A 26,876-nucleotide genomic window follows, 5' to 3' on the forward strand; every position below is an offset into this window, starting at 1 on the left:
CAAGGAGGACAACACCAAGACATATAATACTTAAAATGGCAAAGATCAAAGACAAGGAAAGTCTTAAAAGCTGCCAGAGAGAGAAAAAAGGTCACCTACAAAGGAAAACCCATCAAAAGACATAGAGTCACTGAAGGGATAAAAAAAACAGGACTCATCTATATGCTACCTACAAGAGACTCACTTTAAGCCCAAAGACATACACAGACCAAAAGCGACGGGATGGAAAAAGATATTTCATGCAACTAATAGGGAGAAAAAAGCAGGAGTTGCAGTACTTGTATCAGACAAAATAGACTTCAAAACAAAGAAAGTAACAAGAGACAAAGAAAGACATTATATAATGATAAAAGGGATAATCCAACAAGAAGGTATAACCGTTATAAATATCCATGCGCCTAACACAGAAGCACCTACGTACGTGAAACAAATACTAACAGAATTAAAAGGGGAAACAGAATGTAATGCATTCATTCTACAAGACATCAACACTCCACTAACTCTGAAGGACAGATCAACAAGACACAAAATAAGTAAGGACACACAGGCACTGAACAACACATTAGAACAGATGGACCTAACAGACATCTACACAACTCTACACCCAAAAGCAACAGAATATACATTCTTCTCAAGTGCACATGGAACATTTTCAAGAATAGATCGTATACTAGGCCACAGAAAGAGCCTCAGTAAATTAAAAAAGATTGAAATTGTACCAACCAGCTTCTCAGATCACAAAGGTATGAAACTAGAAATAAATTATGCAAAGAAAATTGAAAATCCCACAAACACATGGAGGCTTCACAACATGCTCCTAAATGACCAATGGATCAATAACCAAATAAAAACAGAGATCAAGCAATATATGGAGACAAATGAAAACAATAATTCAACATTGCAAAATCTGTGGGATGCAGCGAAAGCCGTGCTAAGAGGAAAGTATATTGCAATACAGGCCTACCTCAGGAAAGACAAACAATCCCATATGAGCAGTACAAACTCACAATTAATGAAACTAGAAAAAGAAGAACAAATGAGGTCCAAAGTCAGTAGAAGGAGAGACATGACAAAGATTAAAGCATAAATAAATTAAAATCAAGAATAAAATAGAAAGAATCAATGAAAGCAAGAGCTGGTTCTTCGAGAAAATAAACAAAATAGATAAACCCCTAGCCAGAATTATCAAGAAAAAAAGAGAGTATACTCACATGAACAGAATAAGAAATGAGAAAGGAAAAATCACTACACACACCACAGAAATACAAACAATTATTAGAGAATACTATGAAAATTTATATGCTAACAAACTGGATAACCCAGAAGAAATGGACAACTTTCTAGAAAAATACAACCTTCCAAGGCTGACCAAGAAAGAAACAGAAAATCTAAACAGACCAATTACCAGCAACATTGAACTGGTAATCAAAACCAACCTAAGAACAAAACTCCTGAACCAGAGGGCTTCACTGCTGAATTTTATCAAACATTTAGTGAAGATCTAATACCCATCTACTTAAAGTTTTCCAAAAAAGTAGAACAGGAGGGAATACTCTCAAATTCATTCTATGAGGCCAACATCACTTTAATAACAAAACCAGGCAAAGACACCACAAAAAAAGAAAATTACAGACAAATATCCCTGATGCACATAGATGCAAAAATACTCAACAAAATTTTAGCAAACCGAATTCAAAAATACATCAAGAAGATCATCCATCATGATCAAGTGGGATTCATCCCAGGGATGCAAGGATGGTACAACATTCGAAAATCCATCAACATCATCCACCACATCAACAAAAAGAAGGACAAAACCACATGATCATCCCCACAGATGCTGGGAAAGCATTTGACAAAATTCAACATCCATTCACAATAAAAACTCTCATCAAAATGGGTATAGAGGGCAAGTACCTCAACATAATAAAGGCCATATATGACAAATCCACAGCCAACATTATACTTAACAGCGAGAAGCTGAAAGCATTTCCCCTAACACTGGGAACAAGACAAGGATACCCACTCTCTCCACTTCTATTCAACATAGTTCTGGAGGTCCTAGCCCCAGCAATCAGACAACACAAAGAAATAAAAGGCATCCAGATTGGTAAGGAAGAAGTCAAACTGTCACCATTTGCAGATGACATGATATTGCACATGAAAAACCCTAAAGAATCTATTCCAAAACTTCCAGAACTAATATCTGAATTCAGCAAAGTTGGAGGATACAAAATTAATATACAGAAATCTGTTACATTCCTATACACTAATGATGAACTAGAAGAAAGAGAAATCAGGAAAACAATTCCATTCACAATTGCATCACAAAGAATAAAATACCTAGGAGTAAACCTAAACAAGGAAGTGAAAGACCTATACCCTGAAAATATAAGACACTCTTTAATCCAACTGCCAAACTACAAGACACTCTTAAGAGAAATTAAAGAGGACACTAATAAATGGAAATTCATCCCATGTTCTTGGGTAAGAAGAATTAATATTGTCAAAATGGCCATCCTGCCTAAAGCAATCTACAGACAATGCAAGCCCTATTAAAATACCAACAGCATTCTTCAATGAGCTGGAATAAATAGTTCTAAAATTCATATGGAACCACAAAGACCCCGAATAACCAAAGCAATCCTGAGAAGGAAGAATAAAGCAGGGGGAACCTCGCTTCCCACCTTCAAGCTCTATTACAAAGCTACAGTAATCAAGACAGTTTGGAACCGGCAAAAGAACAGACCCATACACCAGTAAGCAGAATAGAGAGTCCAGATATTAACCCAAGTATGAACAGTTAATTAATATACAATAAAGGAGTCATGGATATACAATAGGGAAATGACAGCCTCTTCAACAGCTGGTGCTGGCAAAATGACATCTACATATAAGAGAATGAGACTGGATTATTGTTAACTCCATGACAAAAGTAAACCCAACATGGATCAAAGACCTGAATGTAAGTCATGAAACCATAAAACTCTTAGAAGAAAACATAGGCATAACTCACTTGAATATAAACATGAACAACTTCTTCATGAACATATCTCCATGGGCAAGGGAAACAAAAGCAAAAATGAACAAGTGGGACTATATCAAACTCAGAAGCTACTGTTCAGCAAAGGACACCATCAATAGAACAAAAAGGCATCCTACAGCATGGGAGAATGTATTCATAAATGACATATCCAATAAGGGGCTGACATCCAAAACATATAAAGAGCTCATGCACCTCAACAGACAAAAAGCAAATAATCAAATTAAAAATTGGGCAGAGTATCTGAACAGACACTTCTACAAAGAAGAAATTCAGATAGCCAACGGGCACATGAAAAGATGCTCCACATCACTAATCACCAGAGAAATGCAAATTAAAACCACAATGAGATATCACCTCACACCAGTTAGGATGGCCACCATCCAAAAGACAAACAACAATAAATGTTGGCAAGGATGTGGAAAAAGGGGAACCCTCCTACACTGTTGGTGGGAATGTAAATTAGTTCAACCATTATGAAAAGCAGTATGGAGGTTCCTCAAAAAACTAAAAATAGAAATACCATTTGACCCAGGAATTCCACTCCTAGAGATTTACCCTAAGAATGCAGGATCCCTGATTCAAAAAGACACATGCACCCCTATGTTTATCACAGCACTATTTACAATAGACAAGAAAGGGAAGCAACCTAAATGTCAATCAGTAGATGAATGGATAAAGAAGGTGTGGTACATATACACATATTCAGCCGTAAGAAAACAAGTCCTAACATTTGAAACAACATGGATGGAGCTAGAGGGTATTATGCTCAGTGAAATAAGCCAGGTGGAGAAAGACAAGTACCAAATGATTTCACTCATCTATGGAGCATAAGAACAAAGCAAAAAACTGAAGGAACAAAACTGCCGCAGACTCACAGAACCCAAGAATGGACTAACAGTTACCAAAAGGAAAGGGACTGGGGAGGATGGGTGGGAAGGGAGGGATAAGGAGAAAAAGGGGCATTAGGATTAGCACATCTAATGTACGGTGGTCGGGTGGGGGGGCCATGGGGAAGGCAGTGTAGCACAGAGAAGACAAGTAGTGTTTCTATAGCATCTTACTACGCTGATGGACAGTGACTGCAATGGGGTATGTGGTGGGGATTTGATAATGGGAGGAACCTAGTAACTACAGTGTTGCTCATGTAATTTTATATTAAGGATGCCAAAGTAAAAACAAAAAAAAGATGTTTCAAAATTATAAAAATGGCTGCTCTCCCCCAAATCAACTTTAGTATTAGCTGTATCTCCAATAAAAACAGGAAGGAAGAATTTTCTTTTCCTGGTGTTAGGCTAATAATAAAGTTCATTTGGAAAAGTAACATGGGGACTAGCCTCACAAGATATTAACACATATTACAAAGTCACTATATTTAAAACAGTGACTAGAACATGAACAAGCAGACCAGTGGAACAGAAGAGACCCATGTACAACTCAGTATTATAAAATGATCAATCACCTCCCAAAGCAATATATATTAATACAATTTCAATCAGAATCCTAATGAAATCTGCAATGGAGAAAATTGACAAATTGATGATAAACTTCAACATTAAGGTATCTATGGATTGACACCATGCCCCCAACACAATAAATTTTAGACAACAATGACGGAAAACTGGTCCTACCATAAAACACATAATAAGAGGTAAAATAAACCTGGATCTATCACACAATGAAACACTGCATAGATTCTAACTTCATGGATCTCTACATAATATTTACGTAACCAACATCCTGGGAGAATGTCTTAGATTATGGGTAAGGAGGGATGATCTAAGGGACTACTACTCTTTGTTTCCTGTGTAATTACACTTTCTACCGCAATTCCTATTATTTGCAATGATCTTTTAAAATTAAAAAACAGGAAAAAGTTAAGAGAATACAGTGGCGGTGGGGCCCCTTTACCATGCTATGTTACTCAGGTACTTCATCATAAGCACTTCTAACTGCCAAGTTGATTTGGGCACTTTGACTGTAATGAAAAGACAGGATTCTAACAGGTGTGGAGTACTGATCAGCAAGCGCCCTTCAACCTGTAATTCTCTGAATCCTAAAGTTCACTAGGGTACTTCAAGAGATTCGATGAAGCCTTCTCTCCCACCTCACCCATAACAATCTGATGTTTCTTATTTTATGTAAGGTCAGGTTGCATACTATTTCATTTAAAAAAGGGATTCTATTGCCTGAATAAAGTTTGCAGACCACTTACGCAGACTACCAGGAGAAAGATTACATCAAAGATAATTAATATTTGTTAATGAACTATAGGATCTACCATATTAATGAATATTTAGTCACGTTTTTCTAAATACAAAGAATGTCTTCTCAGATAACTGGTCTAACTCCCCAAATGCCACAAGCTGTTAAAAATCATTCCTCTCACCTAGAACAACCTTAAGTCCATATTCAGAACTGTGGAATAAATTATTGTATTTATATATTATCTTGTTCCCTAGAATAATTTTTAAAAATTCTAAGCTAAATAGATATGCTTCTCAAATCACATCACTCTAACTAGCCTTTAGATCATGTTTCAGACAAATGGGAACTCATGAGATTCCATGATCTGGTTTTTCTGCCCAGTATTACTTGAAACATCCTAATTTCATTACTTGGTTCAGCACTTGTCTTTACATGAGCAATACACAAAAATTTCTAGGCTTTGAGAACTGTGTTCAGTGCTCAAGGGAGAACCACACAATCAGTGACTCAAGTAGGCCACAAAATTTTAAAAGTCAAATAATAAAAATAGCATAAAAGATTACATGAATGACAAGTCTGCCCAATTCGAAGGGAGAGATCAAGAGTTCAGAGGAGTGAAAGGGCTGCTTGGGGGATGTGGAGCTCAGCTTGGGTGCCTGTGCACACACGAACCATAGGGATGTGCCTGGCTTTTGGCCTGTGTACAGATGGCCTTGCTGAACTGTCTCACTAGAAATATGTATTCATTAAAAACTCACACAACTGTACAAATTGTATACCTTAATTAAAACAAGAAGACCACCTGTAAATAGCTACCTGTTACACAATTTGGCACTGTGTATATATAAAATTGCACACATGTGCCCTATTACTTAGCAATAACACTTTTGGGAAGATACTTCCCAGATGTCCAGTGTACAAAATTGTACATTATACTCATTGCAGCACCATTTGTAAAATTTTAAAATCAAGTGTGTTTGGCTTTTTCTGTTTAAACAAAATAACTAACTTAGTGAACACTTAAGTACAGAGATAAAAGTCTAACATCAAATGTGAAGACTACGAACATCCAAAATTATTTCTGGATGACAAGTTGATTTGTACAGATAAGATTTCAATAAATGCATTCTCTCAGCCTATAATAAATTGATTCACCATGCACAATCTTTTTTTTTTTTTAATTCTAAACACAGTTGAGTACAGACATGTCATTCTTCTCTCCAAGCTTAATCATTATTGACAGACCTTTTATGGTACTTCAGTTCATGAAAATGCAGAGGTCTACAGCCTGGCATGATTCACAGCCAACCAACCTACCCACCACAGACACCAATATGTGCTATGGTTCACAAACTCTATCCTGAGTATTCTCTGAATTAATTTTTTTGCATGCATTTTCTCAAAAGTAAGGCAAGGTAAAGAGAAAATAACCTATCGAAGAACAATATGCTTTAATAATCAGAGGGCAGAAACAAAAGTGGAGGCCTTTCTATAAATAATGCAATCATAAAGGTCTTAAAGGAAAGACTAATAAAGTCTAAACTGCTGTATGAAATAAAATGAAGTATTATTTTAAATTTTTATAAATCAAATAATAAAGTATGTGCGGGGTAAATAATAGTTGTAGACAATGGACACTTTTGTATTTATTTACCTTCAATATCAAAGAACTCTTGCTAATACATAAAAAGATAAATAACCAGGTAGAAAATGCACAAGAAATCTAAAGGTTAACTATGGCAAGCATGATCACAAAACTAAAAAAAGAAAAGAAAAAAAAAAAAACCTAACACAAAAAGGTATCAAGATGTAAAGAGGAAAAAAGAGGGGGAAAAAATTCCTAACAATCAGTATTGGTGAAAGTATCTGGTTCTTGCATACATCAATTAGAACAGCCTTTTTGAGGTGTAAGAGAGCATTTTCAATATTTAAAATGGACATACCATTTCACTTCCAGAAAGTTATGATCACAAAATATTTACACAGCATAAATATAAGCACAGATTCTCTAGCAACAGCAGCATTTGTAATATCAAAAAATGTTAACACCTAAAACTCTGTCAATAAGGGGCTGGAAGAGGAAGTTACGGTACATCCATGTGAATGTAAGAACTGTACAGTCACTGAAGGAATGCACTCTCCTTGAGGAAAAATATACACAGTTAACTGAAAAAATCAGTTGTAGAGTAACATGTGCAACTTGCCAATGTCCATGGACCATTCCTGGATGGATTATAAACGAGTGTGAACAAAACAAACATCCTAAACAATCACAGTAATTAAATGTGAATTTGGAATGCAGGAAAAGGGGTGGTATTCATTTCCTATGTTATACATTTTTTTGTGTTTTATTTTTTAATGGTAAGACTGTTTTAACTTCTGAAATCAGAAAACAAAGGTTTTAAGTATACAGTTGTAAAAGGAGACAGAAAGATTATTTCTCACGAGAAAAATGTTTTTAAAATGCAAAGCTTTCAATGTCTCTCCATACATAGCTAACCAGATCAGCCAAAGTTCTCCCCCATTAAATGTTACTGTCCACTCAACTACATGGCTGCTCTTACTTAGATAGATGAGTTAACGGCACTCAGGTTCTCAAGCCGTAAACATGTCACACTGAAACACAAATTCAAGCACACTAATATTTTTTAAGTTGTGTTTAAAAGAAAAACACAGCCAGAAAACTCATAAATATGTGAACTCAAAAATGAATGATTGAACAAATTATTTTCTGTTGCTATTTGCCATGATACTAAAATTGGAAGAACTCAAAACTTCTCAACTTCAGTCTCAAAGTTGTTTCTCTCATGTGAAGAAAAGAATATTTGAGTTTCATTATCAATTTGTTTTCATAGGTCTTGAAACTCAAAGGAAAACATACCTTCTAAGAGCATTTCTGGAATGTCTGCTTGATATCTAGGTCCCACTCTGATTTCACCTTTGTCAGCTAACAGTGTTTTCACCGCAGGGTCATATACCAATGAGTAGAAAAAGCTATCCTGGAAAAAAAAAAAAAAAAGTAATAAATAAATCCAATGCACAATAATGAAACCATAAAACTTCAGAGTTCATAAAAATTCATTTTGGTGAATAAATTCACAAATCTTTAAGTAGAGCATGATGTTATTGTTCTCAGTGTAAAATTAAATCAAGCAAAAACAAACAGCATTCAATAAAGGTAGATTGTAAAGTTTTAAATTTGTTTTAGTTTGAAAGAAAATGACTTAACTGCTCTAAAACAGTTTTGAAAAGCTGCCAAAGTTAAGCTACAAGTTAAAGGTAAGACACCTGAAATCAAGTAATCGTTTACACCTCCAAAGCCCACATCAAAGAGTAAAGATGCCTTCACAGATACCAGATTTTATCAAACATTTTATCACATTTTATCAAAATATTAAAATGCAGATACATCTAACATTAAACTATAAGAGTACGGCTGACAGAGCAGTTTACTTATGAAAATATCACAGTGTATACATTTAACTAACCATCTATTAATTGTAATACTGCAGATCTCCTTTAAATTCTGAAGTACTCATAAGTATATATAGATAAGATATGCAAACATAACTATTTGTACCAGCACAACCACCTAACTATCCATGGTCCCTTAAAATGCAAAAAGCCCAATTATTGAGTCTAATGGATAAAATGACCTGGTCACAAGTTATTTTGCTAAATTCTGCATAAACATTTGAGATCATCTGAACCAGTAGTCTCATCCCTGCTTCATGCTATGATTCTGAGGGTCATCTTCTGAACAACTTTCTACTGTATCATATCCTGTAAAGGCCTGTCCCCACCATCAGCACTTTACCAAGATCCGGCTAAGCAAGCTGCAAATAAAAGATAACCTGTCAGACTGTGAAGTTTTCTCTTTTTCAGGGTCTTACAGATGGTGATAAAGGGAAAGAAGAGAAACAGAGTAGGCAATACCATCCTTTGAGAAACTGACACTATGGTTTAATCAGTCTGTCTGTCAGAGAAAAGATTAAAACTGTAAAAAAGTCATACCAATATGTGACCATTTATGTATGGAAAAAAATGGCATCTAAGGAAAACAGAAAATCCAGACCACATAAATTAACCTCTGCTCAGTATGAAATCAGAGTTGTTACTTGTTTTTTAAGACAGGGGCAACAAAAAATACGACTACTTATCTAAAACTATTGCCATTAGTTCACCATCACCTTTCAAAGTAGACATACTTTAGGTCACTTTTATTCTGTAAAATATGTTAGCATGGTATTCCATGAAAACAGGATTTTACTATACAGTAAAACAAAATTATTATTTAGGGCGACACATGTTGCTTGGACTCTAATTTTTATGTACTGACATGAGAAAATATTCAAAATGTGTTTAAAAGGAAGTTGCAAAAAAGAGAAAAAAAATTCTAAAAGTTTAGATAATTAGCCGATTTCAAGACTACAAAGAGTTAGTTACAAAGTACAAAATGATGATTAGAAAGTTGGTCTTTGAGTTACCATCTTCAAAAATACCTATCTAAGTATTTATCATCACTAGAAAACAGACGTTTTTCAAGGTCTTTAGGACGATCTTACAACAAAGTAGCATATCTACATCACAAAAAGTGTTTTCAAATTAAAGAAAGAACACAATAAGCAGTTTTACTTTTTCTAAACTGTTCCTTCTGCAAAAAAAAAAAAAAAAAAAAGAAGTTCTTAATATTGCCAGAGTCAGTTGATAAAGTGGCTAAAACCTTAAGCGAATAGGGGGAAAATCCATTATAAAGACTATAACAGATTTTTCATTCATTTCATATACAATTGCTAACAACAAATTAGAAGGCACAAAATATCATTTTTAAAAAATGCTACTCTCTTAATAGCCACCAAATATGCCAATAAAATATACTGAAACTTACTGAATGTTTCCTGGTTTTATTTCGTTTTATGAACTAATGCTAGTTTCTGAGCATCATCATTATCCATATTATTATCTATAATGCTCTTGGACAGCCTGATGACAAACCCTATTACCTTCTTTTCTAAGTTTCACAAGTTTAAGTCAAAGACTATTAACCTCTTTCTGCCTTGAGTATTTATTTCCTCTTAGTTTTCTTTATTAGATTTTCTAATGTACAGTAGTTCGGCATCTTATATCAAGCTTTTTCAGTCATGTTTTCTTCATTTGAGACAAGGGGACAACACTTGGAATTATATTTTAATTTCTAAAATATATACATATATGTATTTCATGGCGAAACAAAAACACCATAAAACTATGTATGTTAAATACTGAAACGTCACCAACGGTAAGGTAAAATATTTTTCCCATAATAAAAATGCTGTCACACACAATTGGGTACTGTCACAAGAACAGACCCATAGATCAATGGAACAGAATACACAGTGCAGATATAAACCCAAATATATATGGCCAATTAATATATGATAAAGGAGCCATGAATATACAATGGGGGAAATGACAGCCTCTTCAACAGCTGGTGTTGGCAAAACTGGACAGCTAAATGTAAGAGAATGAAACTGGATTACTGTCTAATCCCATACACAAAAGTAAACTCAAAATGGATCAAAGACCTGAATGTAAGTCGTGAAACCATAAAACTCTTAGAAGAAAACATGAGCAAAAATCTCTTGAATATAAGCATGAGCAACTTTTTCCTGAACACATCTCCTCAGGCAAGGGAAACAAAAGCAAAAATGAACAAATGAGACTACATCAAACTAAAAAGCTTCTGTATAGCAAAGGACACCATCGGTAGAAAATGCATCCTACAGTATGGGAGAAAATATTCATAAACAACATATCCAATAAGGGGTTAAGACCCAAAATATATAAAGAACTCACACACTTCAACAAACAAAAAGCAAATAAGCCAATTAAAAAATGGGCAGTGGATATGAACAGACACTTCTCCAAAGGAGAAATTCAGATGGCCAACAGACACATGAAAAGATGCTCCACACATCACTAGTCATCAGAGAAATGCAAATTACAACTACAATGAGATATCACCTCACACCAGTGAGGAAGGCCACCATCCAAAAGACAAACAACAACAAATGTTGGCGAGGTTGTGGAGAAATGGGAACCATCCTACACTGCTGGTGTGAATGTAAACTAGTTCAACCATTGCAGAAAGAAGTATGGAGGTTCCTCAAAATGCTTAAAATAGAAGTACCATTTGACCCAGGAATTTACCCTAAGAATGCAGCAGCCCATTCTGAAAAAGACAGATGCACTCCTATGTTTATCACAGCACTATTTACAATAGCGAAGAAATGGAAGCAACCTAAGTGTCCATTAGTAGATGAATGGATAAAGATATGGTACATATACACAATGGAATATTATTCAGCCATAAGAAGAAAACAAATCCTACCATTTACAACAACATGGATGGAGCTAGAGAGTATTATGCTCAGTGAAATAAGCCAGGTGGAGAAAAACAAATACCAAATGATTTCACTCATATGTGGAGTATAAGTACAAAGAAAAACTGAAGGAGCAAAACAGCAGCAGACTCACAGAACCCAAGAATGAACTAACAGTTACCAAAGGGAAAGGGACTGGGGAGGATGGGTGGGAAGGGAGGGATAAGGGCGGAGAAAAAGAAAGGGGGCATTACAATTAGCATATATGGTGTGTGGGGGGTATGGGGCGGGCTCTTACAACACAGAGAAGAGAAGTAGTGATTTTACAGCATCTTACTACGCTGATGGACAGTGACTATAAAGGGGTATGTGGGGGGGGACTTGGTGAAGGGGGGATCCTAGTAAACATAATGTTCTTCATGTAATTGTATTATTAATGATACCAAAAAAAAAAATGGGCAGAGGATAGGAACAGACACTTCTCCAAAGAAGAAATTCAGATGGCCAACAGACACATGAAAACATGCTCCACATCGCTAATCATCAAGGAAATACAAATTAAAACCACAATGAGCTTTACCTCACACTAGTTAGGAAGGCCAACATTCAAAAAACAATGAACAACAAATGCTGGTGAGGATGAAGAGAAAAGGGACCCCTCCTACACTGCTGGTGGGAATGTAAATTAGTTCAACCATTATGGAAAGCAATATGGAGGTTCCTCAAAATACTAAAAATAGAAATACCGTTTGACCCGGGAATTTCACTCCTAGGAATTTACCCAAAGTATACAAGTTCTCAGATTCAAAAAGACACATGCACCCCTACGTTTATCACAGTACTATTTACAGTAGCCAAGAAATGGAAGCAACCTAAGTGTCCATCAGTAGATGAATGGATAAAGGAGATGTGGTACATATACACAATGGAACATTATTCAGCCATAAGAAGAAAACAAATCCTACCATTTGCAACAAACATGGATGGAGCTAGAGGGTATTATGGTCAGCGAAACAAGCCCGGCGGAGAAAGACAAGTACCAAATAATTTCTTTGTGAAGTATAACAATCAAGCAAAACTGAAGGAACAAAACAGCAGCAGACTCACAGACTCCAAGAAGAGACTAGCTGTTACCAAAGAGAGGAGGGTGGGTGGAAAGGGAGGGAGAAGGGGATTAAAGGGCATTACCATTAACATACATAATGTAGGGGGGGTCACAGGGAAGGCAGTACAGCACAGAGAAGACAAGTAGTGACTCTACAGCATCTTACTATGCTGATGGACAGTGATTGCAATGGGGTGTAGTGGGGGACTTGATAAGATGGGTGAATGCAGAAACCACAATGTTTCACATGTGAAACCTTCATAAAGATTGTTTATCAATGATAACCTTAATATAAAAAATGCTGTCACACGAAACTGCGCATAACACGGAATATTCTGTTTTTAAGAATTTCTTCCCTTCAGTGATGCACATGCTTTAATTCAACTTGTCAAAAGTGCTTCTTGCTAAGTATGCAGAAGGAAACATTTTAGTTGACAAAGTTTATTAGGATTCCAGGAAAGAAAGCTTTTTATCCACCAATAAGGTTATCCACCAGTGGTAAAATGTCATCTGGAAAGAGTCTAAAAGAAAAGCTATTTAAAAAACAACAAAAACAAAAGAACAGGGAGGAGGATCAAATACACTAATGTCACTTATTTCTAAAGTGACATTTCTTTTACTATCAACTAAATAATGTGCTATACTTTTATAAAGTCTTTCATTACCAACTGAAAAGAGACAGACAAACACAGGAGTTTTTACCAACTCTCATCTCATAAAACCAGAAAAGTGAGACTACCCAACGTATTCTAGTCACTATGCTTTCCCTATAACAGTACTATTAAGGTGAAATAATTTTGTACAAGAAGAAATGAATTCAAAGGTACAGGCTTTTTTTGTTCATGTGAGATAAACTGGGAAAAAACACAAAACAAGTATAATTATGAATTACCTCTTTATCAAGATATGACAATACTGACTCTGTCTCATTCAGAAGGGCAACAGTGCATTTTCCCCTGTTAAAAGAAAAAAGTGCATAAAGTTTAGAAAGCCCACCTCACCTTCATGTATATGTAGACATATATGGATTAAGATTATTCAAAATGTGAAGTTGCTATGAAGAAACTAGATGGCAAGTAAGAATATATATATATATATATATATATAAAGATATACACTTAAACTCACTTTACAATTCTGGTGTTGCATAATCTAAAAAGTAAGACTGTCACAGTAGACAATTACTGAGAGGCTAACCTGTGGAAGAACTTTGTGTTAGGTAGTAAATCCTTATAACATAAATCACTTTTTAGGTATTCCATAATTATTCAAGAAAAAAAGAGGGTACAGTGAAACCTTCAGATTAAAAGTAAGTTTCTGAATCTATAGAGAGTTAGTATCAGCTGAGTTTATACAAGGGACCTTCAAACAAAGACATCACCCTGCAAACTGATGCCTGAAATAATCTTCAGACTTTTAAATAGACCCTGCATATGAAAATCTAAAAACAATACACATTTACATCACATTAGCTTACTTACCTTTACTGAAATTTCTCTAAAGACTAATTAAAATGTAAACACAAAGAGACTCTATGGAGCAAGAGACAAAATAAAGATCTACAAATTCATGGATTTTGAAGTCTGGTGGCATTTTCCTTTGATCATAGCCCTGGGTATGAGTTTGGAAATGAAATTCTGTTTTTCAAAAAGGTTTGTCTAAGATAGTAACCACACTAGTGGGGGTGAGGATTTAATAGTATGGGTAACTGGATAGCATATTTGAAACCAATGTAAGATTAAACATCAACAATACTTAAAAAAAAAAAAAGACCCCAATTGTCTATCAACTGATGAACAGATAAACAAACTGTGGTATATACATATAGTGGAATATTCAGCCACAATAAGAAGTATTCATACATGTTACAACAATAAAAAATGGCTTATCCAGACATGGAAAAAAATAAGGTTATCCAGATAGAGGCATTTATTACAAGCACTTTTAGAATTATCCTCACCAGCTTGCAAAATTCAACATAGCTACAAATGTTATAGGGTATTTTTGACTGACTATTCAAGTTACAGATATTGGTCAAGGCTCATAAAATATTTTTTAAATGTCATAATGCCATTTGATTTTCTAGACAAAAGTCACTATTTGCTCCCCACAAAATAATAAGTGAAAGCAAAGACATCACATACACATTAAATATGAAGCTACAGAAGAGATTGCTGCTGAATTATCAGAGTGAAAAATGATTGAAAGGAAAAAATTACCAAAAGTAAAATGAAATACCAAAAAAAGTATGCTAACACACTGACCAAAAATTACTTTTCTAAACATTTTACAACTGTGTATTTCTTAAATTAAAAGAAAAAAACTTCCCCTCATAACATCGTCTTTTTCTGGTAATCATCTTGGGTTAATACCACTTCAGAAGATTTCCCTAAGAGCATGTGATATTCCCATATTATTCTGTCAAGTCTCTTAATTCTACCAAGAGTTATAAAGGTTTTCTGTTTTTCTAATGTATTTTATTCATGATTATTACTGAAGCAGAAAAATTAACATCATTACTTCAGTGCACCTAACAACACTCAAAGTCAACAATTATCTGACATGCTCTTATAAAAGACAGATGTATGAGCAGGGAAATTGCTCTCTTCCTGTTCACACAACTACGGTTAGTTACCACAGGAGAACTTAGGACCTGTGACTGCTCACACATGCCGTGTGCTTAAGTATATAAATGGGGTTTCCAAAAATAGGCTTCATTTTTTTTGACTCAATAACAGCTGACAAAGCAGTATTTCCACAATTAATACTTAATCCCCTAGAAGAAAAGAAAAATATATATTTTTAAAGTTCTCTAACAACAGGTTTTTAAACGGGGAAGTGCAAGTTTTAATAGTACCACTTTCTTTAATAGTCACTTGAATCTTAAGGGTTAACAGAACCTGAAATTTCATACAAATAATATACTACACTTAAAAGTCTACTCCATGCTACACTGACTGAAATGACAAAAGAATTTAAACCTACTCCTTAAACCATTATTTTAATAATTATATTGAGAAATGAAGAAACACTGGTCATACTGTTTTACAGGCACAACATGATTATAATCAACAGGATACTCCAGCCAATATGGAAAAATAAATATGAATGTGTAATTTAGACTTGGACTACAATGCCAAGAGTTGTTGATTTAAAAAGAGATTTAAAGCTACACAAATCTTGGCTCATTGAGAAAATCGTATTAAAATTTAAGCTAGCCCCAAACCAAAGAAACTATTACCAAATTATGAATATAAATAACACAACTGATTTATGCTGAAACTAAAGCAATGATCCAAAGTACCTTCCACAATGTTTAACTGTTGAGGAATAAATAAATCCAAATATGATGATATAAAACATATCAAAGATCCTAATTCAAGATCACTCTAGGCCACATACTTATGCTTTTCTACAGAGAATCACATACTTTGGAAATTCAAACTTCAGAAAACATAATTAGGACATTTTCATCTATTTTATTTGGTATAATTTACTTTGTACATATCCTCACAATCACACACTTATGAAATGACCCATGTACAAGTTTGGTCTTTGCAGTATTATTTCTAACAGCAAAAGACAAAAATAAACCAAATATTCATCAATTGAGATTAAACTACTAGAAGAAATATAAAACAGCCACAGAAAAGAGGGAGATCTTTATAATGTGATACGGAGCTATGCCCAAGAGACCTCACTTAAAGAACACAACATAACAGTGTAACTTGCTCTATAATTTACTTTTTACCAACACGAACACATAAACACCTTATTGTTTCTATATGCATAAAATGTTTTGGGAAGTATACGTAAGATTCTAGAACAGTGATGACCTGGGGGACTGTACTGAAGTGAAATATTTTGTATCCCATTATTTTGATTTCTGAACAAGGTCAATATACTACATATATCCCTCCCCATCCCAAAGTTTAAATTTTTAACAGGAGGGGGACTGATCAGAGTTCTGTGATCCGGACAACATAAAGGAATGCTCTACCATCCACTGCTTTGGGATATCAGGTTACTCCAAACATTCATCCAAACCAGGTATACCTTCTCCAACCACAACAGTTCATAAACCTACAATGGTAACCTAGTCCCATCAATCCCATCCACTTACTATAGCTTTGCAGTGTCTGCTTTGTTTTAAAACAAACCTCTACTTAAAGATAGACACTTTCACTTCATTTATTTGTTTCTGATATGTATGAGCACCAAATGAAAAACTCTACCTTTAACTATTAATTGTTCTAGGCAAAACATGAAACAAAATTCTTTTCAAATTACACTTCTGAAAATGGAAGGAAATCTTTTTCCCAAAGTGAGTAACTTATGACAGGCACAATGCATTTCCAAAAAGTTTGATAACTCTGTTTCACAAAATGACACACAAAGAGACAAATGCCAATATTGTATTTTTATTCAGTGACCTAACTGAAAGAAGTTTAATGCCATTCCTGCGGGGGGGAGGGGATAATATTTTTAGAGTCTGAACAGAATAATGAACTAAATGTTAGGGAAAACTCATGGATTCATCTCCTCTTTTCTAAGATCCCTTTAAAATGATAAATTAGAAACAAATGAACCTACCATCAGCACATGAAACATTTCAGAAAATCCTGGAAGACAAAGACAAATAAGAGACTGAGCAGTGCAAACCCCAGTTCAGGATGAGCATTTCATTGAACAGGGAAACACTAAGATTGGGAACAACGCACAAATGCCCACTATATACATTACTATTAAAGCATGGCATTGGTGGTTTTACAAATACAATCACCCAAGAGAAAACTCAGACAGTCCCAAATATACATAATAGCTGATACTAGGTAAAACAGAAATATTTCCTAGCAGAGCCCAAAAGAAGTTCCAGTCTTAAGAACAAGACCTAGAAAAGCCACTTCCACATCCTATTGGGAAGGCTCCCAGCAAAGTCTGCCCACATTAACAGAGCTCCTGGTAGGACTTGCTATTCCCTTGGTTTTAAATGAGAACAGACAGTTATGCATCATCTAGCATTTGAGGAAAAACTACAGGACAGAAGATAAATACAAAGAATCAAACTGATCCTAGAAAAAAAAGGAGGTAGTTTAACAAGAGAACATTGAAAGTACAAATTAGAGTTTTCTTGGGTTTTTTTTGTTTTTAGTTATCATTAATCTACAATTACATGAAGAACATTATGTTTACTAGGATCCCCCTTCACCAAGTCCTCCCCACAAACCCCATTACAGTCACTGTCCAGCAGTGTAGCAACATGCTGCAGAATCACTACTTGTCTTCTCTGTGTTGTACAGCCCTTCCTGAGCCCCCCACCCCATATTACACTTGCTAATTGTAATGTCCCCTTCCTTTTTCCCTGCCCTTATCCCTCCCTTCCCACCCATCCTCCCCAGTCCCTTTCCCTTTGGTAACTGTTAGTCCATTCTTGGGTGCTGTGAGTCTGCTGCTGTTTTGTTCCTTCAGTTTTTCTTTGTACTTACACTCCACATATGAGTGAAATCATTTGGTACTTGTCTTTCTCCGCCTGGCTTATTTCACTGAGCATAATACCCTCTAGCGCCGTCCATGTTGTTGCAAATGGTAGGATTTGTTTTCTTCTTATGGCTGAATAATATTCCATTGTGTATATGTACCACATCTTTTTTATCCATTCATCTACTGATGGACACTTAGGTTGTTTCCATTTCTTGGCTATTGTAAATAGTGCTGCAATAAACATAGGGGTGCATCTGTCTTTTTCAAACTGGGCTGCTGTATTCTTACGGTAAATTCCTAAAAGTGGGATTCCTGGGTCAAATGGTATTTCTATTTTGAGCTTTATGAGGAACCTCCATACTGCTTTCCACAATGGTTGAACTAGTTTACATTCACACCAGCAGTGTAGGAGGGTTCCCCTTTCTCCACATCCTCACCAACATTTGTTGTTGTTTGTCTTTTGGATGGTGGCGATCCTTACTGGTGTGAGGTGATATCTCATCGTGGTTTTAATTTGCATTTCTCTGAAACTAGTGATGTGGTGTATCTTTTCATGTGTCTGCTGGCCATCTGAATTTCTTCTTTAGAGAACTATTCAGCTCCTCTGCCCGTTTTTTAATTGGATTATTTGCTTTTTGTTTGTTGAGGTGTGTGAGCTCTTTATATATTTTAGCTGTCAACACTTTATCAGATCTGTCATTTATGAATATATTCTCCCATACTGTAGGGTACCTTTTTGTTCTATTGATGGTGTCCTTTGCTGTACAGAAGCTTTTCAGCTTGATATAGTCCCACTTGTTCATTTTTGCTTTTGTTTCCCTTGCCTGGGGAGATATGTTCATGAAGAAGTAACTCATGTTTATGTCCAAGAGATTTTTGCCTATGTTTTTTTCTAAGAGTTTTATGGTTTCATGACTTACATTCAGGTCTTTGATCCATTTTGAATTTACTTTTGTGTATGGGGTTAGACAGTGATCCAGTGTCATTCTCCTACATGTAGCTGTCCAGTTTTGTCAGCACCATCTGTTGAAGAGACTGTCATTTCCCCATTGTATGTCCATGGCTCCTTTATCACATATTAATTGACCATATACATTTGGGTTAATGTTTGGAGTCTCTATTCTGTTCCACTGGTCTGTGGCTCTGTTCTTGTGCCAGTACCAAATTGTCTTGATTACTGTGGCTTTGTAGTAGAGCTTGAAGTTGCGGAGCAAGATCCCCCCCCACTTTATTCTTCCTTTTAAGGATTGCTTTGGCTATTCGGGGTCTTTGGTGTTTCCATATGAATTTTTGAACTATTTGTTCCAGGTCACTGAAGAATGCTGTTGGAAATTCGATGGTGATTGCATCAAATCTGTATACTGCTTTCGGCAGGATGGCCATTTTGATTGTATTAATTCTTCCTAGCCAAGAAATTGGGATGAGTTTCCATTTGTTAGTATCCTCTTTAATTTCTCTTAGGAGTGCCTTAGTTTTCAGGGTATAGGTCTTTCACTTCCTTGTTTAGGTTTTATTCCTAGGTATTTTATTCTTTGTGATGCAATTGTGAATGGAATTGTTTTCCTGATTTCTCTTTCTATTAATTCATTGTTAGTGTATAGGAAAGCCACAGATTTCTGTGTGTTAAATTTGTATCCTGCAACTTTGCTGAATTCTGATATTAGTTCTAGTAGTCTTGGAGTAGAGTCTTCAGGGTTTTTTATGTACAATATCACGTCATCTGCAAATAGTGACAGTTTAACTTCTTCTTTACCAATTTCGATTCCTTGTATTTCTTTGTTTTGTCTAATTGTCATGGCTAGGACCTCCAGCACTATGTTAAATAACAGTGGGGAGAGTGGGCATCCCTGTCTTGTACCCATTCTCAGAGGAAAAGCTTTCAGCTTCTCGCTGTTCAGTATGATGTTGGCTGTGGGTTTATCACATATGGCCTCTATTATGTTGAGGTACTTGCCCTCTATTACCATTTTGTTGAGTTTTTATCATGAATGGATGCCAAATTTTGTTGAATGCTTTTTCAGCATTTATGGAGATGATCATGTGGTTTTTGTCTTTCTTTTTATTTATGTGGTGGATGATGTTGATGGATTTTCAAATGTTGTACCATCCTTGCATCCCTGGGATGAATCCCACTTGGTCATGGTGTATGATCCTTTTGATGTATTTTTGAATTCGGTTTGCTAATAGTTTGTTGAGTATTTTTGCATCTACGTTCATCAGGGATATTGGTCTGTAGTTTTCTTTTTTGGTGGGGTCTTTGCCAGGTTTTGGTATTAGGGTGATGTTGGCTTCATAGAATGAGTTTGGGAGTATTCCCTCCTCTTCTATTTTTTGGAAAACTTTAAGGAGAATGAGTATAATGTCTTCTCTGTATGTCTGATAAAGTTCTGAGGTAAATTCATCTGGCTCAGGGGTTTTTGTCCTTGGGTAGTTTTTTGCTTACCAATTCAGTTTCTTTGCTGGTAATTGGTTTGTTTAGATTTTCTGTTTCTTCCTTGGTCAGTCTTGGAAGGTTGTATTTTTCTAGGAAGTTGGTCCATTTCTTCTAGGTTTTCTAGCTTGTTAGCATATAGGTTTTCATAGTATTCTCTAATAATTCTTTGTATTTCTGTGGGGTCCATTGTGATTTTTCCTTTCTCTTTTCTGATTCTGTTGATGTGTGTTGATTCTCTTTTTCTCTTAGTAAGTCTGGCTAGACTTATTTTTGTTTATTTTCTCAAAGAACCAGCTCTTGGTTTCATTGATTTTTTTCTATTGTTTTATTCTTCTCAATTTTACTTATTTCTTCTCTGATCTTTATTATGGCTCTCCGTCTTCTGATCTTAGGCCTCATTTGTTCTTTTTCCAATTTTGATAATTGTGACATTAGACTATTCATTTGGGATTGTTCTTCCTTCTTTAAATGTGCCTGGATTGCTATATACTTTCCTCTTAAGACTGCTATCGCTGCGTCCCACAGTTGGGGCTTTGTGTTGTCATTGTCATTTGTTTCCATATATTGCTTGATCTCTATTTTAATTTGGTCGTTGATCCATTGATTATTTAGGAGCATGTTGTTAAGCCTCCATGTGTTTGTGAGCCTTTTTACTTTCTTTGTACAATTTAGTTCTAGTTTTATACCTTTGTGGTCTGAAAAGTTGGTTGGTAGAATATCAATCTTTTTGAATTTACTGAGGCTCTTTTTGTGGCCTAGTATGTGGTCTATTCTGGAGAATGTTCCATGTGCACTTGCGATGAATGTGTATCCTGTTGCTTTTGAATGTAGAGTTCTATAGATGTCTATTAGGTCCATCTGTTCTAGTGTGTTATTCAGTGCCTCTGTATCCTTACTTATTTTCTGTCCGGTGGATCTTTCCTTTCGAGTGAGTGGTGTGTTGAAGTCTCCTAAAATGAATGCATTGCATTCTATTTCCTCCTTTAATTCTGTTATATATATTTCACATATGCTGGTGCTCCTGTGTTGGGTGCATATATATTTATAATGGTTATATCCTCTTGTTGGACTGAGCCCTTTATAACTATGTAATGTCCTTCTTTATCTCTTGTGACTTTCTTTCTTTTGAAGTCTATTTTGTCTGATACTAGTACTGCAACACCTGCTTTTTTCTCCTTGTTGTTTGCATGAAATATCTTTTTCCATCCCTTCACTTTTAGTATGTACATGTCTTTGGGTTTGAGGTGAGTCTCTTGTAAGCAGCTTATAGATGGGTCTTGTTTTTTTATCCATTCTATTACTCTGTGTCTTTTGATTGGTGCTTTCAGTCCATTTACATTTAGGGTGATTATTGAAAGATATGTACTAATTGCCGTTGCAGGCTTTAGATTCGTGGTTACCAAAGGTTCAAGGTTAGCTTCTTTAGTATCTTACTGTCTAACTTAACTTGCTTATTGAGCTATCTTAAACACTGTCTGGTGATTCTTTATTTCTCTCCCTTCTTATTCCTCCTCCTCCATTCTTTATTCTGTGCTCTTTCGTGTTTCCTTTAACTGCTTTTGTGGGTAGTTGGTTTTATTTTTTGCCTTTAGTTAGTATTTGGTTGGTCTGCTTTCTTTGCTATGATTTTATTTTCTCTGGTGACATCTATTTAGTCTTAGGAGTGCTGCCATCTAGAGCAGTCCCTCTATAATACCCTGTAGAGGTGGTTTGTGGGAGGCAAATTCACTCAACTTTTGCTTGTCTGGGAATTGTTTATTCCCTCCTTCATATTTAAATGATAATCGTGCTGGATACAGTTTCCTTGGTTCAAGGCCTTTCTGTTTCATTGGATTAAATATATCATGCCATTCTCTTCTGGCCTGGAAGGTTTCTGTTGAGAAGTCTGATGATAGCCTGATGGGTTTTCCTTTGTAGGTGACCTTTTTCCTCTCTCTAGCTGCCTTTAGAACTCTGTCCTTGTTCTTGATATTTGCCATTTTATTTATTATGCATCTTGGTGTTGTCCTCCTTGGGTCCCTTCTGTCAGGAGTTCTGTGTGCTTCCGTGGTCTGAGCGATGATTTCCTCCCCCAGTTTGGGCAAGTTTTCAGCAATTATTTCTTCAAATACACTTTCTATCCCTTTTTCTCTCTCTTCTTCTTCTGGTACCCCTATAATGAGGATATTGTTCCTTTTGGATTAGTCACACAGTTCTCTTAATATTATTTCATTCCTGGAGATCTTTTTATCTCTCTCTGCATCAGCTTCTATGCGTTCCTGTTCTCTGGTTTCTATTCCATCAATGGCTTCTTGCTTCTCATCCACTCTGCTTTTAAATTCTTCCATAGACTGTTTTATTTCTCTAGTCTCCCTCCCTACTTTGTCCCTTAGCTCTTGCATTTTTCTCTGCAGCTCCATCAGTGTCATTATGACCTTTTATTTTGAATTCTTTTTCAGGGAGATTGGTTAGGTCTGTCTCTCCAAGCTCCTTTTCAGAGGCTGTCTCTGTGACTTTGGTCTGTATCAAATTCTTCTGCCTTTTCATGGCAATAGAGGTACTTGTGGGGAGCTGGCACATGTGTTGGCTGGGAAAATGTCCCTTCTTGCTAGTTTGTGGCCTTCCTCTCCTGGGAGAAGGGTGACCCCTAGCAGCTTGTGCTGGGCAGCTGTGTGCAGATGGGGCTTCTGATTCTTGCCCGGCCTCTGTGGAGTAAGCTCTGTGGTTGCTGTGGGCGTGGCCACTCTCAGGCTCCTGCACCGTTATGGCGGAGCCGCGTCGGAGGGGGAACAGGGGTGAGGCTGTTTATCCCCATGAGGGGCCTCCGAGCTGCGCTGTTGCCCCAGGGGTTAGGGTGCCCAGAGTTCCCCAGAATTTCCAGCTGCTAGGCTGAGTGTCCAGGGACACTTCAGTCCAGCTGTGGGGTCCCTGTCCCTTTAAGACTTTCAAAAAGCACTCGCTTTTCTTTGTCTGAGGGGCACCGGCTGCAGGGACCCGCTCGCAGGTTTTACTGTCCCATTTCCTGAGTATCGAGCACCCCACGCACGCACTGTGTCTGCATTCTCAGTGCAGATGGCTAGGGCTTGGTATTTAGCAGTCCTGAGCTCCCTCTCCCTCCCCACTCTGACTCCTCTCCTCCCGCTGGCAGCTGGTGTGAGGGGCACTCGGGTCCCGCAGAGCTGCGGCTTGTATCTTACCCCCTTCAAGAGGTGCAGGGTTCTTGCAGGTGTAGATGTAGCCTGGCTGTTGTCCTGTATCTTCTGGTCTCTCTTTTAGGAATAGTTGTATTTGTTGTATTTTCAAAAATATATATGGTTTTGGGAGGACATTTCCGCTGCTCTACTCACGCTGCCATCTTGGCTCCTCCCCCCAAATTAGAGTTTTAAGAGATTTGTGAGGATACTGCATTCATAAAACAAAAACAGGGTGTCCTGGGGAAACAAAGCAGAATCTCCAAAATTTTTTAATGTGGTTGGCAAAACTGAAATATCACTAGATGTGTAAGAGGGTGAGTCTCTTTCTGTGTCTTCCTTTCTGTGGAAGCCTTCTTCCTGAGGGAGGGAGGGAGGGAGGAAGGGAAACTGAACTACATCATCTATATCTTATTACCAATTTACAGGAAATATAAGGGAAAAAGAACATGGTCAAACACAGCATGGAGATACAATCAGCAAAATACAAACAGTAAGAAAGAAAACCCTCATTCCAGCAACCAAAAATAGCAAGGGAAAAAAAAAGGAAAAGGGAAGCCTTAATTACCCTAAGAATGCAGCAATCAAGTTTGAGAAAGACAGATGCACCCCTATGTTTATTGCAGCACTATTTACAATAGCCAAGAATTGGAAGCAACCTAAATGTCCATCAATAGATGAATGGATAAAGAAGATGTGGTACATATACACAATGGAATACTACTCAGCTATAAGAAAAGGGCAAATCCAATCATTTGCAGCAACATGGATGGAGCTGGAGGGTATTATGCTCAGTGAAACAAGCCAAGCGGAGAAAGAGAAATACCAAATGATTTCACTTATCTGTGGAATATAAGAACAAAGGAAAAACTGAAGGAACAAAACAGCAGCAGAATCACAGAACTCAAGAATGGACTAACAGGTACCAAAGGGAAAGGGACTGGGGAGGATGGGTGGGTAGGGAGGGATAAGGGGGGGAGAAGTAGGGGGGTATTAAGATTAACATGCATGGGGGGGTAGGAGAAAAGGGAGGGCTGTACAACACAGAGAAGGCAAGTAGTGATTCTACAACATTTAGCTATGCTGATGGACAGTGACTGTAAAGGGGTTTATAGGGGAGACCTGGTATAGGGGAGAGCCTAGTAAACATAATATTCGTCATGTAAGTGTAGATTAGTGATAGCAAAAAAAAAAAAAAAAAAAAGGGCAGTTCCTGTGTGGTAACCTCCAACGAGTTCTACACAAGGGTATAAAGGGCATATAAAAGTGTAGGCAAAGGGTCTGTTTGTGTTTATACAGAGGATCAAAGCCTAATTGGGCTACCCCGAAAATGAACTAAGATACAATATGAAAGAGAACTTCCAACATCTGCACCCTCTGGAAGACTCATGCCAGAAGATGATCATCAAAAAACCCCAACAAAGATCCACGCACTGCTACAGCTGTAGATGCACTCATCCCACCAGTTCCTGGACCTGCCATGGGAATGAGGAAGGAGATATCTAAGCTGGCCTGTGCATATAGTAAAACAACAAAATTGGACTGGATCTATACTGTTGGAACTCAACCAAGAATTTGGAGAAGTGCAAATTGTAGCGCTCCAAAGTCTTACAACTACAAACTATTTATTGTTAAAAGAACATATGGCATGTGAACAGTCCCCAGGAATGGGTTGTTTTAATTTGTCTGATTTCTCTCAGACTGTTCAAGTTCATTTGGACAATATCCACCATATCATAGATAAGTTTTCACAAATGCCTAAGGTGCCTAACTGGTTTTCTTGGTTTCACTGCAGATGGCTGGTAATTACAGATATGCTTTGGTTATGTAACTATACTCCTATTATGTTAATGTGTGTGTGCAATTTAAGTAGTAGCTTAAAACCTATACATGCTGAAGTTACTCTACAAGAAGATATATCAAAGAAATAATCAATCTTCCCAAGTTTTCTTCCGCCTGCTACTTCTATAGCTTTTCTTCTTCCTTCCTAATTACAACCCTTAAATAGAATTCGTGCCTCATATCAAATTTACCGAGTATCATAATTCTTCCAAGTGGTAAAGATACCTCAAGACAAATGCTGGGCATAGAAGCCACAGGGCATAAATATGCAAAGAAGTAAAAAGCTAACTTTTTCAAACAATAAGGCTTCTCTCTCACTTACCAACTTCACATTTCCCTGTATGGCCCCGGAAGATGACTGGTTAGCCAGAGACGGGTAAGATTCCTCAAGGGAGGAACAACCTAAGACAGGCACAGTCGCAGGGGGGCCATCAGGTGAGAAATTGGGGATCAACAGAGGTGAGGCTTAGAACCTCACCCCCCCGTTCTGAGAGAAATCTTCTGCATACGTGGATGTTTTATTGCCCTGGTCTAGCTTGGATTAACACATAGTCTACAGGCACACACCTGATCATCTACATGTGCTCTCTTACAACACTAAACTATGTTTTCTACCTTTATCTTGTATCTACCTACCACTTCAGCATTTTATTAAAAATAATAATAATAAAGAGAGAAATGTGGTATCCACATATAAATCAAGTATAAAAACCAAATGAGTATTCATATTTGAACTGACTGTTTATAGTTCATAATGCATGAGCAAAACCGAAAGTTTCTGTGATGACTGCCCTTGTACTGTTCACTATGTAACTTATTCATTATGTAAGAATTTGTTCTACATGTAAAAACTTGTTTGTTATGCCTCAGAAGATTGGAGACTGACAAAAATTAGGCTTGGGGTGGAATAATGATTGTGCATTGAGCATTGACTCCCCTATACAAAATTTTATTGTCGTTAACAACCATTTGATCAATAAATATGAGAGATGCCCTCACAAAAAAAAAAAAAAAAAGGACAGACTTCCAATGGTAAAATAAATTAGTAACCGGGATGTAAGGTATAGCATAAGGAATATAGTCAAGATATTGTAACAGCCTGGTAGGGTGATAGCTGGAACCTAGAATTATGTATATAAATGTTCTACCACTGTGTTGTACACTTGAAACTCATGTAATGTAATACTGTGTGTCAACTACCCTTCAATAAAAAATAATTATTAAAAAAAAA

At 36.5% G+C, this 26,876-nt stretch overlaps 1 protein-coding gene across 6 annotated transcripts in view; it reads right to left on the minus strand.

Annotated features, from left to right (window-relative positions):
- MTA3 (metastasis associated 1 family member 3) overlaps positions 1-26,876 on the minus strand; it is a 181,900-nt gene that overhangs the window by 72,611 nt on the left and 82,413 nt on the right. For all 6 annotated transcript variants that reach the window (XR_005032687.2, XM_036925590.2, XM_036925589.2 and 3 more), the window contains 2 exons: positions 13,611-13,674; positions 8,133-8,250 (listed from right to left, as the gene is read on the minus strand). Coding sequence is in view for 5 of the 6 variants with exons in the window: in XM_036925590.2 (XP_036781485.1) it covers positions 8,133-8,250; positions 13,611-13,674 (182 nt within the window). In the remaining variant the exon portion in view is untranslated. The remainder of the gene's footprint in view (positions 1-8,132; positions 8,251-13,610; positions 13,675-26,876) is intronic.

This window comes from Manis pentadactyla, chromosome 2, assembly GCF_030020395.1.
Source record: "Manis pentadactyla isolate mManPen7 chromosome 2, mManPen7.hap1, whole genome shotgun sequence".
Lineage (NCBI taxonomy): Eukaryota > Metazoa > Chordata > Mammalia > Pholidota > Manidae > Manis > Manis pentadactyla.